Here is a 20792-nt window from a genome sequence, read left to right on the forward strand (position 1 = left end):
GGAATGACAATTACTAGTCTTAGCGTGTCAAAGGGTCAGCGGGGTGAGTAGAGATTCTGCACCCGTAATTATCAAATTACATGTAATATGATCTTCTGTAGCAACACTCATGACAATGTGGATGAATCTACTATATCCCTAATGTTTCCACTGTTAAAGGAGAAATAAAAATGAGACTGATGAGAGCAGAAAGTAACCACACCAATGTTCGATTTGTGTACACTATGGTCAGTGTTGATTACAGTATTTCTTAGCGCTGACCTGAGCCCAGTAGCTTGGTGTAGACGGTCTCATGGAAGATGATGATGGCCTGCCCTAGGGTGGACAGAGGCACGTCCAGTCCACAGCGGGCAGTAGTGGCCTTCACCTCCTTGGTGAAATGTTTCAGGTAGGCGTCCGACCCGTCGCCCAGGAACTTGAAGAGGTCGTCATGGAGGCAGTCGGTGCGGTAGATTATGATGTCGGAGATAGCTAGCACCTTGAGCAAGAGCCGTGTTCTGTGGCCCTGGTTGGAGCTGTTACCCAGTAGGCCCTCTGTATCGATGACCACCACCTTGTGGATGGGGTCAAATGCCGCCCACACCCCCACCGTGCAGGGCTCCTGCGTGGGGGGAGGTCTTGAACACCTCACTGCCCATGAAGAAAGTGTGGTTCAGAGTGTAAGATTTGCCCTCTCCTGTGTTGCCGAAGACAGACACCACCTTGATCAGCTTGTTGGGCTTGCAATTAAATATCTTCACAAAACGCACCTTCATCCTTTATCTAAAAGCAGGGAGTTGGAGATGTTGGCAGATGAGGTGATTTCATTTCACAAGAGGGTCGTTACATTTTAATTCAATCACTTTTTGGCCACACCTCTTTTTGATTTGAACGAAACTTTCCATACATACTGTAGTTGCCCATGGTAGAAGTGGTCAGAAAGTGACATTTTGGACCTGAATACCAAAACATTCAGGAGAATGCGGTGCTTAAAGTTGACCCATTTTGAAAACCCAACCATAGCATAAGAAATCAATTTCTTAATCAATGAAAAATATTAACGGTTGGGTTTGATATCATTTAAAAACTTACAATCAGGGTTATCAAACTATACTATAAATTCTTCCAAAATGTATTTATCAAATAATAAAGGTTTTCATATGTTGTAGTTTAGACCCTAATTTACATAATCTGAATTGTTTGTGTTGCCCGCCGTCAGATGCGTCTCCAGCTGAGACAGCATACTCTTGAATACAGGGTGTTTGACATAAGTCTACATTTAAAAAGGTACCCCTAATTTTGTTTTTACCATCCTGAGTGTAAGATTTCAATTATATAAAATGTAACAGTTTCTCTTTTCCAGTGATGAAGACATGGACATCTCATGGTATGGTGGGTATGCTAAATGGGTCAACAGAGCATTCAGAAAGTATTCAGACCCCCCATCACTTTGTCCACATATTGTTACGTTACAGCCTTAATCTAAAATGGATTAAAAAATTACAAAATTTTACACGCAATACCCCATAATGACAAAGCAAAAACAGGTTTTTAAAAATGCCATATTACATTTACGTAAGTATTCAGACCCTTTACTCAGAAGCACCTTTGCCAGCGATTACAGCCTCAAGTTGTCTTGGGTATGACATTACAAGCTTGACACACCTGTATTTGGGGAGTTTCTCCCATTCTTCTCTGCAGATCCTCTCAAACTTGGATGGGGAGCATTGCTGCACAGCTATTTTCAGGTCTCTCCAGAAATGTTTGATCGGGTTCAAGTCCGGGCTCTGGCTGGGCCACTCAAGGACATTCAGAGACTTGTCCCTAAGCCACTCCTGCGTTGTCTCGGCTGTGTGCTTAGGGTCGTTGTTCTGTTGGAAGGTGAACCGTTGCCCCAGTCTGAGGTCCTGAGTGCTCTAGAGCAAGTTTTCATCAAGGATCTCTCTGGACTTTGCGCCGTTCATCTTTCCCTCGATCCTGACTAGTTTCCCAGTCCCTGCTGCTGAAAAACATCCCCACAGCATAATGCTGCCACCACCATACTTCACTGTAGGGATGGTGCCAGGTTTTCTGCAGACGTGACACTTGGCATTTAGGCCAAAGAGTTTAATCATGGTTTCATCAGACCAGATAATCTTGTTTCTTATGGTCTGAGAGTCCTTTAGGTGCCTTTTGCTAAACTCCATTAGGGCTGTCATGTGCCTTTTACTGGGGAGTGGCTTCCATCTGGCCACTACCATAAAGGCCTGATTGGTGGAGTGCTGCAGTGATGGTTGTAATCTGTGAAAGGGAACTACTTTTCAAACTACCACTAATATTGCAAGACCTTGAATTAGGTAATTATGAAAAACTGTTTTTACTGGACAGAATTACCCCGAAAACTATTTGTTATAAAATATGTATGGTTTGCACAACTAAAAACTCAGTAATTTATGTCAGATTCAGTACATCAACACACCCGTAGAGGGCAGTATATAACTAATTGTTCAAATCCTTGGTTCAACTTAACAAATTTCAATGGATTGATCATGTCAGTGGGTTTGAACATATCCATAATGAAATTCTGGCAGCACGAACCCACATGCACAGTTTAGTGAATTATACACTTTCAAATAGATGATGCAAATTCTGATATATACACACACACTTTACAAATTGGTCTTTTGACCAATCAGATCAGCTCTGAAAGAGATCTTTTGTGATTGGTCAAAATACCAATGTGGAAAAATGGATCAGAATCAGGCTGCCTGTGTAAACATAGCCATATTTCTTAACCTTAGTAGCTGTGGTTCCCCTCCAAAATAAAGTAGGCTATGATTAACCCCAAAAGGTGTGTGTGTGTTCTCTTTTTCATATGGAGGTATCATTTTTAAATCAAGTTGATATGTTTGTCCTGGGAATGTGAATTTCAGCACAGACATTTCTAAGATGATTAACGTACTAGATTTTACCACTCCTTCATTCCAAGTCAATTCCACCAGAATCATTTGTATTTGTGCGTAACACAGCCTAAGGGAAACAAAAGTGTTGGGAGTATCTCCCATAATCAAATATATATTTGCTGATAACTAATATTCCAAAATAATTGTTTTACCTTTTGCAGATAGAGTTTCTAGTTACCACATTATGTTTTCTACTAGAGAAGCCTTTGTGAGTGACGAAACCATTGTTATCAGAATGCTAATTACTACCTAGGAGAGAAAGCAGGGACTCACCCCACTATACATGTTAATGGTCTCCTTGACAATGTTAAGGAATTGACAGATTGATTGATCCAACAGAAAACGTTACAGGTTCGTCAAGGGTGTATTCATTACGCCGATTCTGCTGCAAAATATTTTGCCACAGAAAGTTTACTCCAAACGGAAAATGTTATACAACGAAAACGAGAGTTTGCATTGGACAAATTCAGGTAGGTCCCTCCCAGTTGCGTTCAGTTCTCTCTGTTTGCGTCCGTTTGGTTCTTAAGCAGTAAATGGTTTCAGTTACAAGGCATAATGAATATACCCCAGATCTCAGCAGTGTGCTAGGATAGCAGGCACTTATCTAGTTTGACAGGCTCCAGAGATTGGATATATGAGACGTCTCGTCAACACAGCAGGCTGAGGAAATACAAAATTCAGAGAAATTACAACTTCAGGCAGAGGCATTACTTCTTTGGTATAATGGCATTCTCACATTTTGTTCATGCATGCCGCCACCTACTGTGCGGTAGTGTGTTCATTCACTTTACATTTGTTATAACATTTTTTTAAAGGCAGGGGGATACAAATATGCACCACACACACGCTATTTCACAAAAATAAAAATCTCAAAACATAACTTCTGCAGTAAAATCTCTTACACCCAGGTACTTACCTGCAGCTGCCACCTATACTCATTAAAAACCCACTTCTTCATTCCACTACTTTGATCCTATCACCTCCTGCCCATGCAAACGGCCTGGGAGGACAGGAGACACCCCTACTCAACACACCCTGTAACTCTTCTGAAGTCAAATCACATATACCCCAAAACCTCTCTGCAGCTACCTCCACACCATCTATGTTATTTATGTTCCATTTCTGCGGTACAGTTAATAACCATTGCTATAAAAACGCTAAGAAACCAAACTTACTGAAGCATATACAGTATCACTCGTTGGGCTGGCACAAATCTACTACTCACTTAGATCCTTTCAGGATCCCTCACCCTTGACCCCTCAAATTTCTTCACTGTCTCAGCATAGGACACCTTCTGCACTACTCTGACCACTTCAACCTGCCCCCCTCGCACCGGACACTGCCGATCCCCAGGAACACAGCCACCCTTACATGACACACAACTTGATCCAGTAGACGCATTATGCCTTGTATGCAGGCTATATAGTATAATCACTCAGTAGTTCAATTGTTGGCTCCTTTATAGCACATTCATTTGACCACTTATCATACAAATAGAAAAGATGTTCTGTCTTAAGCAAAGCACTTTGGACTTTTTTCCAGGGCTGTAATCATTACGGCGATTCCGTTGCAAAATGTTTTGCAACAGAAACAGTTTACGCCAAACGTAAAATGTAAACAAGTTTCTATTGGACAAATTCAGGTAGTTCACTCCCTGTTTCGTTTGTTTCCATTTGGTTCTTAAACAGTTTCCGTAATGAATATGCACAAGGTTTCTAATACCCAACAACTGTGCACATCGATTTAGTACTCAGCAATCGATTATATATCTATTATGACTTTCCTCTTTCCAAGGCTTAAACCAATTTGCTATATTACAAAGGCAAAGGGAACAGCTTTAATGGAGAGGCTTTGTCTTGTAAATTGGAGCCTCAATGTGACAGCAGGTGACCGTAGTCCCTTGTCTGAGCTGGGTAACAAAACCCTGTGGTGAGAATATTCTCAGCTCTGTCTTTCCCTCCGTTTTCTGAGGATTTACCTCAGACTGTTGGCCTCCCTCATTGATCAATAGACCTCATCATAAAATGGAGCTCACATGTTAACAGTAAATGAATATAAGGTCCAAGGCATTAGTGAATATAATTTTCTACAACTACTCTAATGAGGGCCCTAAGCTGATCTACATGATCTTTATATTTTTTCATTTAACCTTTATTTAACTAGGCAAGTCAGTTAAGAATAAATTCTTATTTACAATGACAGCCTAGGAATGGTGGGTTAACTGCCTTGTTCAGGGGCAGAACAACAGATTTTTACCTTGTCAGCTCGGGGATTCGATCCAGCAATCTTTTGGTTACTGGCCCAACACTCTAACCACTAGGCTACCATTCTTGATTTCATATTTTTACATTTACAAACTCCTAATTTCTTAAAATAATTTTAAAAAATGAACACAAAGTGAAATGTGTAACGAGAAAAGTAAACGTGACATAAAACGACAAAGCAAACATTGTTTGAAACATGTGGCTTCCACAAGAAGCATATGGCTAGAAGATACACATTTTATAAAGCCTACAAACAAAATAATTGACTATGCAGTGTTTGCGCTAGAAAAGTGATAGTCAGGTCGCAAATAGGCTGTGACACCAACTGCAATACAATGCTGTCTGAATCCTGTGAATAAGAAAGACTTTCCACAGTGCATACAATGGTGGAAGGCTATCACAGGTTGCTGGGGGAACTATTGGCTTTTGAGCTTCAATAAACACAACATATCTGACAACTTTTGTTCAGAATAACTAACCCTTAGTAATCCATCCAACTGCTACCCCCTAGTATTCAACACCAGAGGGTTTTGTGTCCTGTATTGAGGTAGTGATGCCATTAGATCACATGAAGCAGAAGAACTTCTTCCACCCCCCAATAGAAAAAGTCTTTGCACGATCAAATAGTTTGAGCTTCTTTGCTTTCTCACAGGCCTTGTGCTTGATGGCAGCAAAGATAGCAGAGTCAAATGCTTCTTTGAGGTTCTTCTGGGTCAGTGCGGAACACTCCACATAGTCGTGGGCTCTGATCTTCTCTGCCAGACGCCTGGCCTGGGAGTTCACCACTGGCTTGACCCTCAGCTGGTCCAGATGGATAAGGATGCTAACATCATGCCGGAGGTCAGACTGGGTCCCCACTAAAATTATGGGTGAAGCAGAATTGAAGGTGCGGATCTGTGGGATCCATTTTGAAGTGATGTTGTGGAAAGACACTGGGTTGACAACACTGAAGCAAAGGATGAAGACATCTATTTGATTGTAACACATGGAGCGAAAATGATCAAACTCCTCCTGCAGAAAATAAGGAAGTGGCAGATTAATTCATGGTATAAATATATATTCATTGTTGCCATAATGTATTTGGTAGACCTACTCATGCATTGGCCTAGTTACCTGTCCTGCAGTGTCCATCAACTGGATTTGTACTGGAATCCCATCTACTCTAACCAATCCTGTAGAATAGAGCACATTTCACCACATGCATTCTCGAACCCTCTTTCACTCGCCCAAATTACTGCCAAAGGAAAATTGTTACGGTACAGTAACAGTAACAGGATGCAAAAAAATGCAACTCACCCGTGAAGACGTCAAAGGCCGTCTGACGGTATTCGTTTGGGTATCCATTTGAGATGTAACTTATAATCATGCTGGTTTTCCCCACAGCACCATCCCCAACCAACATACAACTAATGATTGGCTCATGGTGCTTTTCTTGGAAATCATCAGGGGCCTGCATCATCTTATCTCCGCTACTGCGTTCACTATCTGATGGAATTTCAGCAAAAGTTTAAATTCTTATCCAACAGAACTATCACCGTTTCATCCTACATCAAAGCGCACATGGTGGAAACAAATGTAGCGGATACTTTGCCACCTCCAGTTTGAACGAACAATGCCGCCCAATCAAGTTACAGCCCTCAATTCAACGCAAACTTATTTTCACACGCTTGAATTTGCATAGTCACTCCTACAGCGGCCATCGGACACTTGACAAAATATGGGCCATTGTGGATCGATGGCCTGGATACTGTATGAATTTCAGAGCAAAGGATAGCCTACTGTATGAATTTCAGCACGAAAGGCTACCTAAATCAAATCGTTCACATACCTACCTCTCCGACCAAGGTGCATGAGTTGAGAAAAACTTAAGTGAAAAGGTAATTTAGCAACTCTTAGTGGCCAGTGGAAGCTGATGAGGGCTTCTTTATTGTTTCGGCTATTTTTAGAAGTTTATAGAGAAAAATGAAGGAGGCTTTTATATATTTCAGAAATAGCCTATGGGTTCAGGGACCAATTATAATCGCAAAACAAAAATATGGTCAATTAGTTGCAAGGTCAGGTGAACAAATCAAATCACCAAATGAGAGAGTTCTATTGTATTCTAAAATAAATATGGGTATGTGACCAATAACATTTGATTAATACCTGATACTGATGGTTTGTTTACATAGCAGGTTAGGAGAAAGAACGTAGCCAAAGATGATATATTATATAAGATAGGCGACTGCCGCTCTGACAATGGAAATACATGTCTGCAAAGGCGGAAGGCAGGCGGGAGGACGCGGGATCATTATAGCCAATAGAGTGGTGAGGAGTAGCTTTAGTGTCCGGAAGTAATTTAGCCATTCATTGTAGTCATTGCGATCTGTATAGTTGTTATTTTCTCGTGTCATTCCTGGACTACTCATAATTAATAAAGTCAAATTTAATCAACAAGTACGATAGTCAGTTGGAAAGAAAATAAGGGTACAAGACTGTGTAGATATCTGGCTGTGTTGGCAAAATCACTACATATCCCATCGAACGAAGCGGGGAGAGGCTCACAGTTCAAAGACCAGTCAGAAACGTCCGAACGCTAACCCTACGGTCAAGAAGCAGTGATGTCCTTCGCCACCGTTGTCTTACGAGATACCTCGAACCAGTCATGACTATTCAACAAAACAATACTTAATTTAAGTTTATTTCCAGCGAATTTATTGGTTACGTTACTGTTTAAGTAACAAAGGCGTTTGAAGTTGAGAGTGCAGTATTAATGAAGTTTGACAATAAGCACGAAAACTAGCTTAGTTCAGCTAGCCAGCTAGTTTAGCCATGGAAAAGAGGAGAAAAGAGTTCGAACGTAATGCGCATGTGGGCCATCACTAGGCTAATTCAGGAGAATGATTGTAGTTTCTATGCCCTGATATCTGGTGCTGGCGGCGAAAAGTTTGATGAAACAATTCAGAGACTTAAACTAATAAATCAGATGACTTCTATTTAAGTATATAAAATCGATATACATCCCCAAAATCAGCTGTAACTGTCAATAGTAAAACAAAGTTTAAAACGATGTTTGAGTACGACCAAAGAGTTTTGTAACTAAACCAAGATAGACTAAAGCTTGGGGTTTCAAATGGGAACAAATGAGTCATAGAGGGCAGAACAAGCAAGGAGGTGGGCAGAGCCAAGCACGCTAGAGATATCCTATTGGTGCGTTCTAGTAGACATCTGCATATTTCCGTTAGGAAAAGCATACTCTGAAGTGTAGTGTGCAATTTGCCTTTGCACTCCTAAACCGCGCGATTTTTAAAAACTTTTGCGAAGGGTAAAGTCTACAAACTTAGTCCACTCTGTTCATAACAGATTTTAGTTTTGGGAACAGAAAACTATTGAGATGAACTGTTTAATTGATGAGAAAATGTACAGAATGTCAGCCAAAATCTCGTTCCATCTTCTCCCACTGCCCTCCAGTGGGCTTCCGTAGTGAGTGGAAATCACATTTACACATCCAGTGAAATATCTGTCTCATTGTTCCATCTGTGGTACAACAATAAGAGTCATATTACCCATAAAACCTAGTGGTCAAACAAGAAATGGTTCCAATCGTTTTTCCACCGTTAATTTGTCCCATAGGGGATTTTTAGAAACACTTCAAATGTTTCATGTAGGTTTACCCTGGCGTGACGTTTTGATAACCTTGTATATCTCTCTAGGAAAAGGTGACTTTTATCAATATATTTGTCTGTATTTACCCCCCCAAAAAATTAAATGCTAATTAGCTGCTAATGTAGCTATCATAAAGAACTACAAATGCCATGATGATCTGGATGAGTGCTGTATTGAGGCAAAGTTAAGAATCTCTGGATTAACTATCTAAAGTTAGTTAAATGTAGAAATTAATAAATTGGGTACATTTATTTTAAAGGACAATTCTGTGAACTGTCTTGTGCAAGTTATAAATCGACACAATGCCTGTTAACAAAGGTGTCAGCAAGAGATGATGTGCAGGAGCCTGCTGGGATTTGTAGTTTTGCATGATGTCTACTTTGACGCTAATTAACATTTTCGAATCTGAGAGTAAATAGATGTGAATACGTTGATAAAAGTCACTTGTCCGAGAGAGATTTACATGTTTATCAAAACGTCACACCAGTGTAAACCTTCACGAAACACAGCCCTTATTTTAAGTGTTTCTAAAATTCCCTGTGGGAAAAATGAATGGTGGCAAAACAATTGGAACCATTTCCCTGTTTGACTGCTAGGTTTTATGGGTATTATGACACGTCCACTGTGGGGCTCTATACAGAAAATTAATGGTGAATTCAATTCTATGAAAGGTCAGATATGCGTGTAAACAGCAGACCAAACTCCAATATAAAATAGTGATGCGAACGAAACAGCTCTTATTGAACTGATCTTTTTGGTGAATGTCGGGAGCCGAATCACATTGGTGAAAGACGTCATTTGGCTCCCTGATTTGCATACTGCTAGTGCTGATTTTTTTAGCTCAAAACAACTATTTTCTGCAGATAAATTACAAAATAATTATCTAAAGAGGGTGAATCCTCACCGCAGAAACAACAAATAGTGGCAAGAGTGTGTCAATCAGGTCCTCGCTGATTGTTCAGTGCAATTACTATAATTTTTTTGCAGGCCATCGAATAATTTGCCGTGTTTCACAATCTGACATAATGGTACTGTAGGCGACCTTTTGGGCTTTACATTGGAGATGTGGATTTTTTTCATGGTTCTAGGTCGATCTTTAAACATTTTGAACAAAAAGCCAATTGGGAGCCAAATGAGTCGTCTCTTTTACCTGAACAGATCCAAATGTGCCAGCTCACCAAAAAGACTCGGAATGCCCATCACTAATATAAAATCGTTGCCGGAATGCCACGTGCGTCCACTTATATCAGTAGGCCTACATTTGTAGCATAGTAAGCATTTCACTGTCTAAACCTGTTGTTTACAAAGCATTATAAAACGTCTGTTCGATCAAATAAGCCTCATGTAGCAAATTAGCCAAAACATAATGTGTTTACCAAAATCGACACTCTCATAGACCTCCATACAAACAATCCCACTTGGTCTGCTTATCGCAGATTGTGGGTGGAGTTGAGCCTCTCGCTTCAACTCTTCCTCTCTGATGTAGCAGGTTAGGTGAACTAGCACAGCAGGTTAGGAGAGGGAGGTTAGGAACTGATGGTTTTTCAGGACTGATGGTTTGTTTACATACCAGGTTAGGAGAATTAGCGTAGCAGGTTAGGATATTATAATTAACATGGCATGTTAGGAGAATGAAGTTAAGGTTAGGAAAAGAGTAATGGTTAGGCTTAGCTAAAATGCTACAGTTGTCATCAACTGTTGTCCCCAACGCGATAACTAGATGGAGCTGTAGGCCTACTCCATCTAGCTACAACCTATGATACTGATGGTTTGTTGGGACAGATGGTTTGTTTACATTTCTATGGTCAGCATCCTATGTGCTCTAGTTGCTGAATTCCTAATAGAACAAACTATAAAAACAACAACCTTTAAAGCTGCAATATGTAACTTTTTGGGTGACCTGACCAGATTCACATAGAAATGTGAGTTATAGATGTCATTCTCATTGAAAGCAAGTCTAAGAAGTGGTCGATCTGTTCTATGTGCGCTATTTCTATGCTTCCCATTCTTAAGTTTCATTTTTACTTTCGGTTTTGTACACCAGCTTCAAACAGCTGAAAATACAATATTTTTGGTAATGGACAATAGATTTCACAGCGCTTTATATTGTACAATTATTCTCTGCACTATACTTGCTTGTTTTGTCACATAAACTGAAATTAGGCGAACGATTAGAATTATAGCAACCAGGAAATGCGGAGCGATTTCCGCATAGTGCATCTTTAAACAGATATCCCACAGTTATTAAACCAGACCTACATATTTCACCTTTTAGGTGACCTGTGAATGCAGTTTAAAAGTTTACTGGAAAGGTGCTCACATGACTCGATGTGCATACTGTCCGGTTCGACTATGTACTGTGCCATGTAGTCCTATAGTGTGTGCCTGTCACCCGTCTCTGTAAAAGGCAGTGTTGTTCCACTGTCAGCCATAATCTCTGCATCTCCAACCCTGTTTGTGTGGCCTGCTCCCTCTGTTCCAGACCTGTTTGTGGCTTCCTCTCCCAGGTCTGATTGTCCTCTGAAAAAAATAGCTCAGTTGTGTGGCCATTGTGGCTCTGTCAACAGCTGGACAGTTGCTTTTTGCTCAGCACAGCTGTCAGATGCAGGCGCAGGATCCTCTGCTACAGCAGCATGTGCCAAGTCCCACTGCGGTGGTGGAATCTTCTCTGTTGTGATTTGCTAGTCTGACAGATGCGTAGAGGATCACCTGTGTTAGCCTCCACGAATGCCTTCACACTTGTCTCTAACATATACATGTAGATTCCAGAATGCCGAACAGTCCCTTTACAAGTCACAACTTCATTTGAACTTACTCTGCTGGGGGTCCACTGAGTTCATCCTTATGCCGTTGGAAATTTGAGACAAAATATCCACAGGAAAGTATTATTAAACTGACTTCAAAACGCTGGTCTCTGTGTGTGACTCTCACGGTCTGTTTGTTCATCACTTGATCCAGGCACACGCACACAACGTAAATACATGCACCAGATGCACGCATAAACCAAGCTCTTGCAGGTGTTTACATGGTCTGGCGCTTGTGCCTGGTGATAGAAATGTGTTAGAGCCCTCAAGGTTGTGTATGCAATCATTCTCTTGATGAAAGACTACAATTACAACTTCTTAGTATTTTGATTTACCTGATTCACATCATTTGATGATAAATTAATAAGATTAATGAATAAGATATATTTTGAATGCACATATTTTATTGAATATCTACAATGGCTTTTCAGTCTGTGAGGGACACAATTATGTATTTATGAAGTTGTTTCACCACAATGTCCTAGTATATGCCTACTGTGCAGAAAGCATAATATGTGACTTGGGACAGTAGGGATATATTTAGGGGGGAAATATAGAATTAGATGGACTTCCTTATCTATTGAAGCCTGCAGGAAATTCTGGGAGCATTGTGTTGTAAGTTCTCTATTTCCTGTTTGACATTGTTCCTCATTCTCTCCCCTCTCTTTCTCCCACCTGCAGTGTGAGTGGTAGGGATTGTATTCCCCTCCGTAGCAGGACAACATCTCTTCATGGTATCACCAGTCTCCTAATCTCAGTTAGCCAGTCTCCATACTGCACTTTGCCACCAGTGATTGACAGGGCTCATTCCCACATCCAAGGTAACGCTGCCATACACAGGAAACATACCGTTATCATTGGATTTCCAATTTCCCTTTTCTGAAATAGCTACTCTTAACACTTTTGACCTGCCCGCAAGCTTATTGTGATTGTATAGCTTGCATGAAGTTGGTGACAAAGAATAGTTTTTGTATAAATGGAGTCCACTTATTTATTGCTATTTGCTGCATATACTGACCTGTGCTGTAGGGGTCAGTAGCACTCTGTTTTCAGAATGATTTGGCAGTTAGGCTTCATTGTACTGCACAGTGTAGAGCTGCTTAGTGTTTATAGTTCCCACGCCTCAGTCACTGTAAACATATTTTTGATACACTGTACTGACCTTTTCTGTATTCCTCCTGTGTGGTTTAAATTGTAAACTTAATCTATATGTGGATGATACTGCTGTTGATCTGGCTGTGTAAAAACTACAGTCAGTTTTATAGCTAGGCAGGAATCCTTTGCTGATTTAAAACTTGTGCTTAGTTAAATAAAAGGTAGAATAAAAAATGTGATGGTTCTCAGATGGAAGTTTTCCCGCATATAAATACTAATTGATATGGATTTGACGTTTAAAAAAACATACAGATGAGCTGGTTAAGAAGCTAAGATTTAAAGTTGGCTTTTTCTATAGAAACATATCTTGCCTTTCTCTAAGCAGCAGGAAATGTAGCTGCCTGCTACTACTCTTAAACCTTTGGATGCCATCTACAATAGTGCCCTTCGTTTTGTTACCGGCGGCAGCTTCGATACTCATAACTGCATACTGTATCAAAAGGTTGACTGGACTTCGCTAAAGACACGTAGATCTCTACATTACTACCTTTTTATTTACAAACTTCCGTCTTATCTAAGTTTGCTGTTGAAGTATAGACACCTGAGTTGCCTAACCCGTTCACAGGATTGGTTCTCTTGAGGTTCCGAGAATCTCCACTAAGCTAGGTAAATCTGCTTTTAGTTTTAATGCACCATATTCTGGTGCCATTTGGGCAATTTAAAGTATTGATTGGGGATATATTTGTGGACGAATGTAACTGTTTTTCTGGGTGATATGTGATGTTTTATTTGTGCTTACCATGACTGTGTTTTTGTATTGTTATATGTATATACAGTATATATTTTGTGTGTAACGGTTGTCGTCGGATAAAGCGGACCAAGACGCAGCGGGGAAATGTGCACTCATCTTCTTTTTTATTTAGTTGGCAAAGAAGGTGAACCAAAAATAAACACGTACACATAAAGCAACAACAACAAATAACAGTCCTGTAAGGCTTGAAGCTATACACAGAAACAATCTCCCACAAAACACATACCTATATATAGGACTCTCAATCAGAGGCAACTAAAAACACCTGCCTCCAATTGAGAGTCCAATACCCAATTACCTAGACATAGAAATACTAAACTAGAGAGAACATAGAAATACAAAAAATATTGAACATAACCCAAAACCCGGAAATAATAAATCAAACACCCTTCCCGAACCACATAAAACAAATACCCTCTGCCACGTCCTGACCAAACTACAATACAAATAACCCCTATTACTGGTCAGGACGTGACATTGTGTTTAATATGTATTTTATATTGTATTATATAGGGCACATTTGGAAAAGAGACCTAGGTCTCAATATGTCTTCCCTGTCAAAATAAACATTAAATCAAAATCATTAGTATTCCACAGCTCTGTATCAGCATCACCAGACATGAGAACTATGTCCTGACACAGATTTGGAGGAGTAATCTGCTTAGTAATGGTCTCTGAATGGATATCTGCAGGTCACCATAACAGAGCCTACAGTGCGGTAGCATACAGAGCTCCATTCTCAGGGCTCTCCAAGCTGTGGTCTGTGAAGCAGCTTTAGAAAATATATACAACAGTCAGCCAACCTAAATACATTTGAACCAATTCTTCACAATCTGTTAAAGAGTAAACACAGTAACTGAACCAAGTTCGTATCTTAGACCGAATTGGAGCACAATAGAATATCTGTCAGAAAGGTGTTAAAAGATTACATATCGTAAAATGGAGATTAACGCGCCACTGGCATAGATAGGGTCAAATGGGGTAGAAAACAAGCTCTTTGCATATGTGGGGTACACTATCCTGAATAATCTATCAGTGAAAGCAACTGCTCCCTTCAAGCCTGTGCTATGTTGAGTATTTGCAGAGCACGCCTCCATCAAATGAGATAGGTTACCATTACAGCTTTCTCTGGGACCCCCTGTGATGATGTTTTTGCGAATCCTCTTTCCTTTTGGGTCCAGTGGCATCCATCTTGTGTCTCTCTAACTAGAGGGGGTGAGTGGAGGAGTGTCGTAGTCTACAGCACTCCTCCAGGGGTGTTTGATCGTGGCAGAACTTTTCATGACCAAACCCAAGGTAGACTTTCCACTTGAATAGTAAAATATTCAAATTTAGTTGTGAATATTTAGAGCCAGACTAAATTGTCAGTTAGGGTCTATATCTGTATGTTACTCAGGCCCATTACATCCTGTGTATGGTTAGCCAGAGAGGTACCAGATGTTGACAGGGCCAGAGTGCACCCTCACTGGAGACAGGATACAGCTCTTTCCCAGGTCACCTCCCTGGCTCCTTCAATAACGGGACTGATTCATGGGAATTAAGACCTTTGTGAATCTCCCCTGTTGCTCACATTCTTCACATGTGGCCAGTAATAGCAGAGATGGCAGAAATTATTCATAGTAAATCCCACACACCAGAGTATGATTCCTCCTTGTTTGTTGGCCCAGTTTAAGTAAAGTCCAAGTGTTGATTTGGGGGTCACCCGAGCTTGTGTGTATCTCCATTAAGCCTTGGCAGGGGTCCAAGAGGAGGGGGGTCCCCTAATCCCACTTTGCCCTCAAGAGAAAGCCACAGGGGTCTGTCCCCGAATACAAACCCCCTAATCCAAAAAAAACAGTCAAAAAACGAATAGTAAGGTTAATGTTCATCACTTTGCCTGTTGGATGGCCATAGAAGATTTAGGAGGTTGGTAAATGAATGCCTCATTTGCCTACATGCTTGGTCCATATCATAGGTAGCTTCATCCTTAATGTATTAAGGCTGGTGGAGTTAGGTTTCAGATGGGAATATATTGGATCACTTGCTTAATATGCTTAGTGAGGGATCATGAAAAACAACTGATCCATCATATTGTACTGTACAGAATAAACTGTATCTGAACAAATGAAACAAAACCACAGTAGGCATAAAGTATCTCTGGACCGCAACATTGTCAGTCCTCTGTCAGCACTTTGGGAGTGGAGGAGTGTCTTGCTCAGTGGTTCCTGGGGGCTGGTTCCCCTTGTGGGTGCGTCTCCCAGCTCAAGCCTAGCATATCCTGGAACATGACACTCTAGAGCGTCTCTCCTGTCGGACCCTGGGCCCACGAGTCAGCTGGATCTGCTGGAGCGCTCCTCTCTTAGCTGAGGGAAGTTGAATCTCTTCCCTCTGTCTGTCAGCACCTCTACGACCACAAGTCTAACAGTGTGAGCTCTGTCTGCTGCACTAGTCATATTAAATGGTGTTGTGCTAGTCAGCTGATTTTGTGTGGTAAAGCCCATTGTGAAATGTAATGTAGTTCTTGTAACAACACCAAGGAAGGAAACAGTTTCATACATGGAAGCACCTATAGTCCTTACCTGTCATCACCACAGCATTTGTCCCCATAATGCATGTTCCCTAACATGCATGCCTGACCATGTAATTCCACTTGATTTTTCCTATGTTGGGAAATCCAGACTGTTTGGTTTTATCCCTGTCTCCCAGTGGGTCAGGTGTCCAGCTCTCTGGGATCCCCCAGGAATCCCCTATCCCACCCCTGTCTGTCTGCCTGTCAGCTCTGGAGAGGAGAGGGACCCTGGTGGCAGAGGGCTGTCTTCAGTCTTCCCCTTCCCTTATTCGGTTAATATTTCCCTCCATCATACCCCATCATGTGTGTGTTACATTATCCATATATTTTAGAGGCTATTTATACAGACAATTGGTATAAAACCAATAAACTGCATTTATGATTACAGTGCATTCATAAACTATTTAGACCCCTTCTATTTTTGCCACATTTTGTTACATTACAGCCTTATTCTAAAATTGATAAAATAATTTCCCCCCTCATCCATCTACACACAATACCCCATAATGACAAAGAGAAAACAGGTTAAAAAAAAACCTTTGCTATGAGTCTCGAAATTGAGCTCAGGTGCATCCTGTTTCCATTGATCATCCTTGAGAAGTTTCTACAACTTGATTGGAGTCCAGCTGTGGTAAATTCAATTTATTGGACATGATTTGGAAAGGTACACACCTGTCTATATAAGGTCCCACAGTTGACAGTGCATGTCAGAGCAAAAACCAAGCCATGAGGTCGAAGGAAATGTCCATAGAGCTCCGCAACAGGATTATGTCGAGGCACAGATCTGGGGAAGGGCACCAAAACAATGATGCAGCATTAAAGGTCCCCAAGAGCACAGTGGCTTCCATCATTAAATGGAATAAGTTTGGAACCACTAAGACTCTTCCTAGAGCTGGCCATCTGGCCAAACTGAGAAATCGGGGGAGAAGTGCCTTGTTCGGTAGGGTGACCAAGAACCCGATGGTCACTCTGACAGAGCTTCAGAGTTCCTCTGTGGAGATGGGAGAACCTTCCAGAAGGACAACCATCTCTGCAGCACTCCACCAATCAGGCCTTTATGGTAGTGGCCAGACGGATGCCAGTCCTCAGTAAAAGGCACATGACAGCCCGCTTGGAGGCACCTAAAAGACTCTCAGACCATGAGAAACAAGATTATCTGGTCTGATGAAACCGAGATTGAACACTTTGGCCTGAATGCCAAGCATCACATCTGGAGGAAACCTGGCACCATCCCTCTAGTGAAGCATGGTGGTGGTAGCAGCATCATGCTGTGGGGATGTTTTTTAGCGGCAGGGACTGGGAGACTAGTCAGGATCGAGGGAAAGATGAACGGAGCAAAGTACAGAGAGATCCTTGATGAAAACCTGCTTCAGAGTGCTCAGGACCTGGGGCGAAGGTTCACCTTCCAATAGGACAATGACCCCTAAGCACACAGCTGAGACAACGCAGGAGTGGCTTCGGGACAAGTCTCTGAACGTCCATGAGTGGCCCAGTCAGAGCCCGGACTTGAACACGATTTCACATCTCTGGAGAGATCTGAAAATAGCTGTGCAGCAACACTCCCCATCCAACCTGAAAGAGCTTCAGAGGATCTGTAGAGAAGAACGGGAGAAACTCCCCAAATACAGGCTTGCAAAGCTTGTAGAGTCATACCCAAGACAACTCGAGGCTGTAATCGCTGCCTAAGGTCTTCAACAAAGTACTGAGTAAAGGGTCTGACTGCTTATGTAAATGTAGTATTTCAGTTTTGTATTTTGAATACATTAGAATTTGTTTTCTAAAAACCTGTTTTGGCTCTGTCATTATGGGGTACTGTGTGTAGATTTGACGAGGGAAAAAAAACAATTTAATCAATTTCAGAATAATGCTGTAACGTATCAAAGTATGGAAAAAGTCAAGGAGTCTGAATACTTTCCGAATGCACTGTATATGGCAATATTTTAGGTTGATAATAATTATGTTTCACTATTTCTGATATTTCACATGCCTTTGTTTTTTCCCCCTGCATAAGTACAATTAGGATAATGCCTCTACTGCCTTTCCAATTAGACTGGTTTGGATGTCTCCCTGACTAATATAGCTGCCATTTTCACTGCATGCTGGACATTCAAAGGTTTATGACATAGCCCCTCTAGTAATTATTATGATCTCTATAAGCTTTTAAAAATGCAAAATTATCTCAGCCTCATTGCAAAATGTGCAGAGTAGCTATAAATGAGATTAGCTATAAAACTGCACATTTTCCTCTATGTACCTATGCAATATGTGTAGAATTGCAGGAAATTAGCTTTAAAAATTCAGAATTACTATGGAAATGCTGTCAGCTATGGAGGAATAAACAGTCATGACTGGTGAAGTGCAGAAATGTTCCAACATTAAATCTGCAAAGATGAGCCTGGTTTAAATCTAAGATGCTCCATTGATAGCCTGATGTGCCTTGCCTACGCCTAGCTGACAATAAGCTACATTTCCCGGCCTATCTTTTTTTTGCGTTAGAGGAATTCTGGCCAATATCAAATCCACTGTCTAACCACACCACTTGCAAATTGCAAAGTGGTTTGACTTTCTATGCTTCCAATGATGTGAGGCTTTATGCTAGATAAATAGAACATGTGCTCTTGAAGAACTGAAACCATGGTATGAATGAAACAATCTGTAGACATAGTTACAGTTAAAGGGCTTTTGTGTTCCTTACCTGTAATTAGGAGAGTCCCTCTCACAATAGATTAGCTTCTCCTTTATTGTCCTCTGTAAGTACAACATGGAACGGCATTGAGATCCAGCTTCTGCTGGTCTATGGGAAAACTAGGCTCTGCTTCCTGTTCTTTGAGAGAAAATGGCAGGAAACATCCAGGGCCTTTTGATGTTTGCTAAGTGAGTTTTGTACATAAGTGTTTACAGTGTGCATATGTCAGGGACATCTCAATCTATACCAAGGATCTTTGCCCTTTGGTGAACATAATTCAAGGGAAGTCTAACCCACATAGATATGAGTTATTACACGTTATTTATTGCTTGTAAATATTACGTAGAAGTACAATTTATGTTGCATTTCTCCAAGTTTGAGATGGCCCTTGAAAGGGGAAATGTTCCAGACCTTGTATGTGTGGCCAGAAAGACCCCTGAAGGTAATACTATTTCCTCTCCCAGCGTTCAGTTCTGCTGTGGGATAAGAAGTTGGCAGTGGTCCTCAAAGGGTTGGTACCCAGGAATGCCAGAATGGAGATAGAATGTTCTTGACTTTCAGGAAAGGTCACCCATAATCTGACCTCTCTTCAATGTACTCTGACAACGTACGATGTCAACCACTTCTTTTTCCATCCTCTTTTCTCTTATTCATGCCTCCCTCTTATATCACACAGCCACCAGGGGGCGCTGTTAGCTCATCCTCCCCCAGTTTCAAGTTGTATTAGACATACAGTATGTACAGGATACACATGGTATACACCTTCCAACCAAATGCTTACTTGCAGCTTCCTTCTCGACAATGCAACAACAAAAATAAAATATAACAATATGAACATAAAGTAAATGGCTCAGTAGAATATAATAAACATTCTAGCATAAGTATAATACAGGAAGGCACAAGTTATAGTCCAATATTTACACATGTATCAGGGAACAGGGGATCGGGGGGCAAGTGTTTCAATTGTGCAGTGTTTAGCAATAATTATAAGAGTTTAGTAGCAGCATTTGTGATGTGTGTGTAACATGAATGTACAGTATATGTGTGTGTGTGTGTGTGTGTGTGTGTGTGTGTGTGTGTGTGTGTGTGTGTGTGTGTGTGTGTGTGTGTGTGTGCTACATTTTCCGATGTCTACCATTACAACTCTCAAACCAGCTGCTGTGTGGAAAAGCAGACTCAAACTTTTTCCATGTCAGCACTCTGTGGTTTGCTTTGTGTTGACAACCAACATTGTGCAATATTGATGACAGGGCGTCACTCAGTGAGTACCAAATGGTCCAGTAGTCTTTGTAATGTTTACCAACACACAATCAGCCCTTTCTCCGGACTGTTTGATTACTACACATTGATTGGATTCCCCCCCATCTATCAGTGAAAGCTAGAAGGTCTCTCAGAGATGATCTCACAATGCTATTTACTAGAAGGCCCCAAAAACACCCCTCAACCAGACGCGGTGATCACGGTGCGCCGGAGTGAAAATTTGATTAGGGAAATGAAATTAAGAGCAGTAAAAGTGCCATTCCACAGAGGTGGGTCGGGTTAATGAAGCAGGGGGAGGCTCTCTGGCTGGTAGGCTAATCAGGTCATTCCTGGTACAGGCCCCAGCCCCCAGAGCCCTGGTCCCCACAGATTGGATTATAACAGCCTGAGGCTGTGCTGTGCTCTGTACGAAGGTGTGATGGATGGGATGGATTTAAGTTTTTTTTTTTTCATGTGATGATGGATGATTGTTATTAGGTTTTTGTTTCTGTTTGCAGAATCAGGCAGCTAAACCATCAACAACAACACGTAGGCCTACTGTAAGTTCGGACTCAGACCCTGTTACAAAGGAGAGCTGGACTTTTTTCTGGTGTGCTTGTGCATGTTGTGTACTGTTAGCTAAAAGGTTGATATAGCTTTCCAGTAAGAATGAACACATTAGCTTTGATATGGTGGTTGCAGATTTTCTGCCAACCCATTAGCCATGATTGTAAGTGTTAGATTAGTGAGCTTTTTTGTCTCTCATGTCCTGTGGAACT

The 20792-nt window shown here is 41.2% G+C and overlaps 1 protein-coding gene and 1 pseudogene across 1 annotated transcript; both read right to left on the reverse strand.

The window, feature by feature from the left end:
* Nucleotides 1-250: 250 nt before the first annotated feature.
* Nucleotides 251-934, reverse strand: LOC106610927 (zinc finger FYVE domain-containing protein 1-like; annotated as a pseudogene).
* Nucleotides 935-5249: 4315 nt separating this feature from the next.
* LOC106611101 (rho-related GTP-binding protein RhoV) lies at nt 5250-7563 on the reverse strand. Its single transcript, XM_045687061.1, has 3 exons — nt 6482-7563; nt 6299-6357; nt 5250-6196 (listed from the first exon to the last, which is right to left on the reverse strand). Exons 1-3 carry the CDS (start codon nt 6642-6644, stop codon nt 5750-5752), a joined length of 669 nt encoding a protein of 222 aa, XP_045543017.1. The 5' UTR covers nt 6645-7563; the 3' UTR covers nt 5250-5749.
* Between the last annotated feature and the right edge of the window lie 13229 nt (nt 7564-20792).

This window comes from Salmo salar, chromosome ssa09 (assembly GCF_905237065.1).
Source record: "Salmo salar chromosome ssa09, Ssal_v3.1, whole genome shotgun sequence".
In the NCBI taxonomy this organism is placed as follows: Eukaryota; Metazoa; Chordata; class Actinopteri; order Salmoniformes; family Salmonidae; genus Salmo; species Salmo salar.

What these genes read in the sequence shown, in the direction of transcription:
- LOC106611101 (XM_045687061.1), bottom strand. Translation starts at nt 6,644, where the DNA reads ATGATGCAGGCCCCTGATGATTTCCAAGAAAAGCACCATGAGCCAATC. An exon ending in GGCCTTTGACGTCTTCACGG is followed by an intron (nt 6,358 to 6,481) that starts GTGAGTTGCATT and finishes TCTATTCTACAG; the next exon opens with GATTGGTTAGAGTAGATGGG. An exon ending in TGATGGACACTGCAGGACAG is followed by an intron (nt 6,197 to 6,298) that starts GTAACTAGGCCA and finishes TATTTTCTGCAG; the next exon opens with GAGGAGTTTGATCATTTTCG.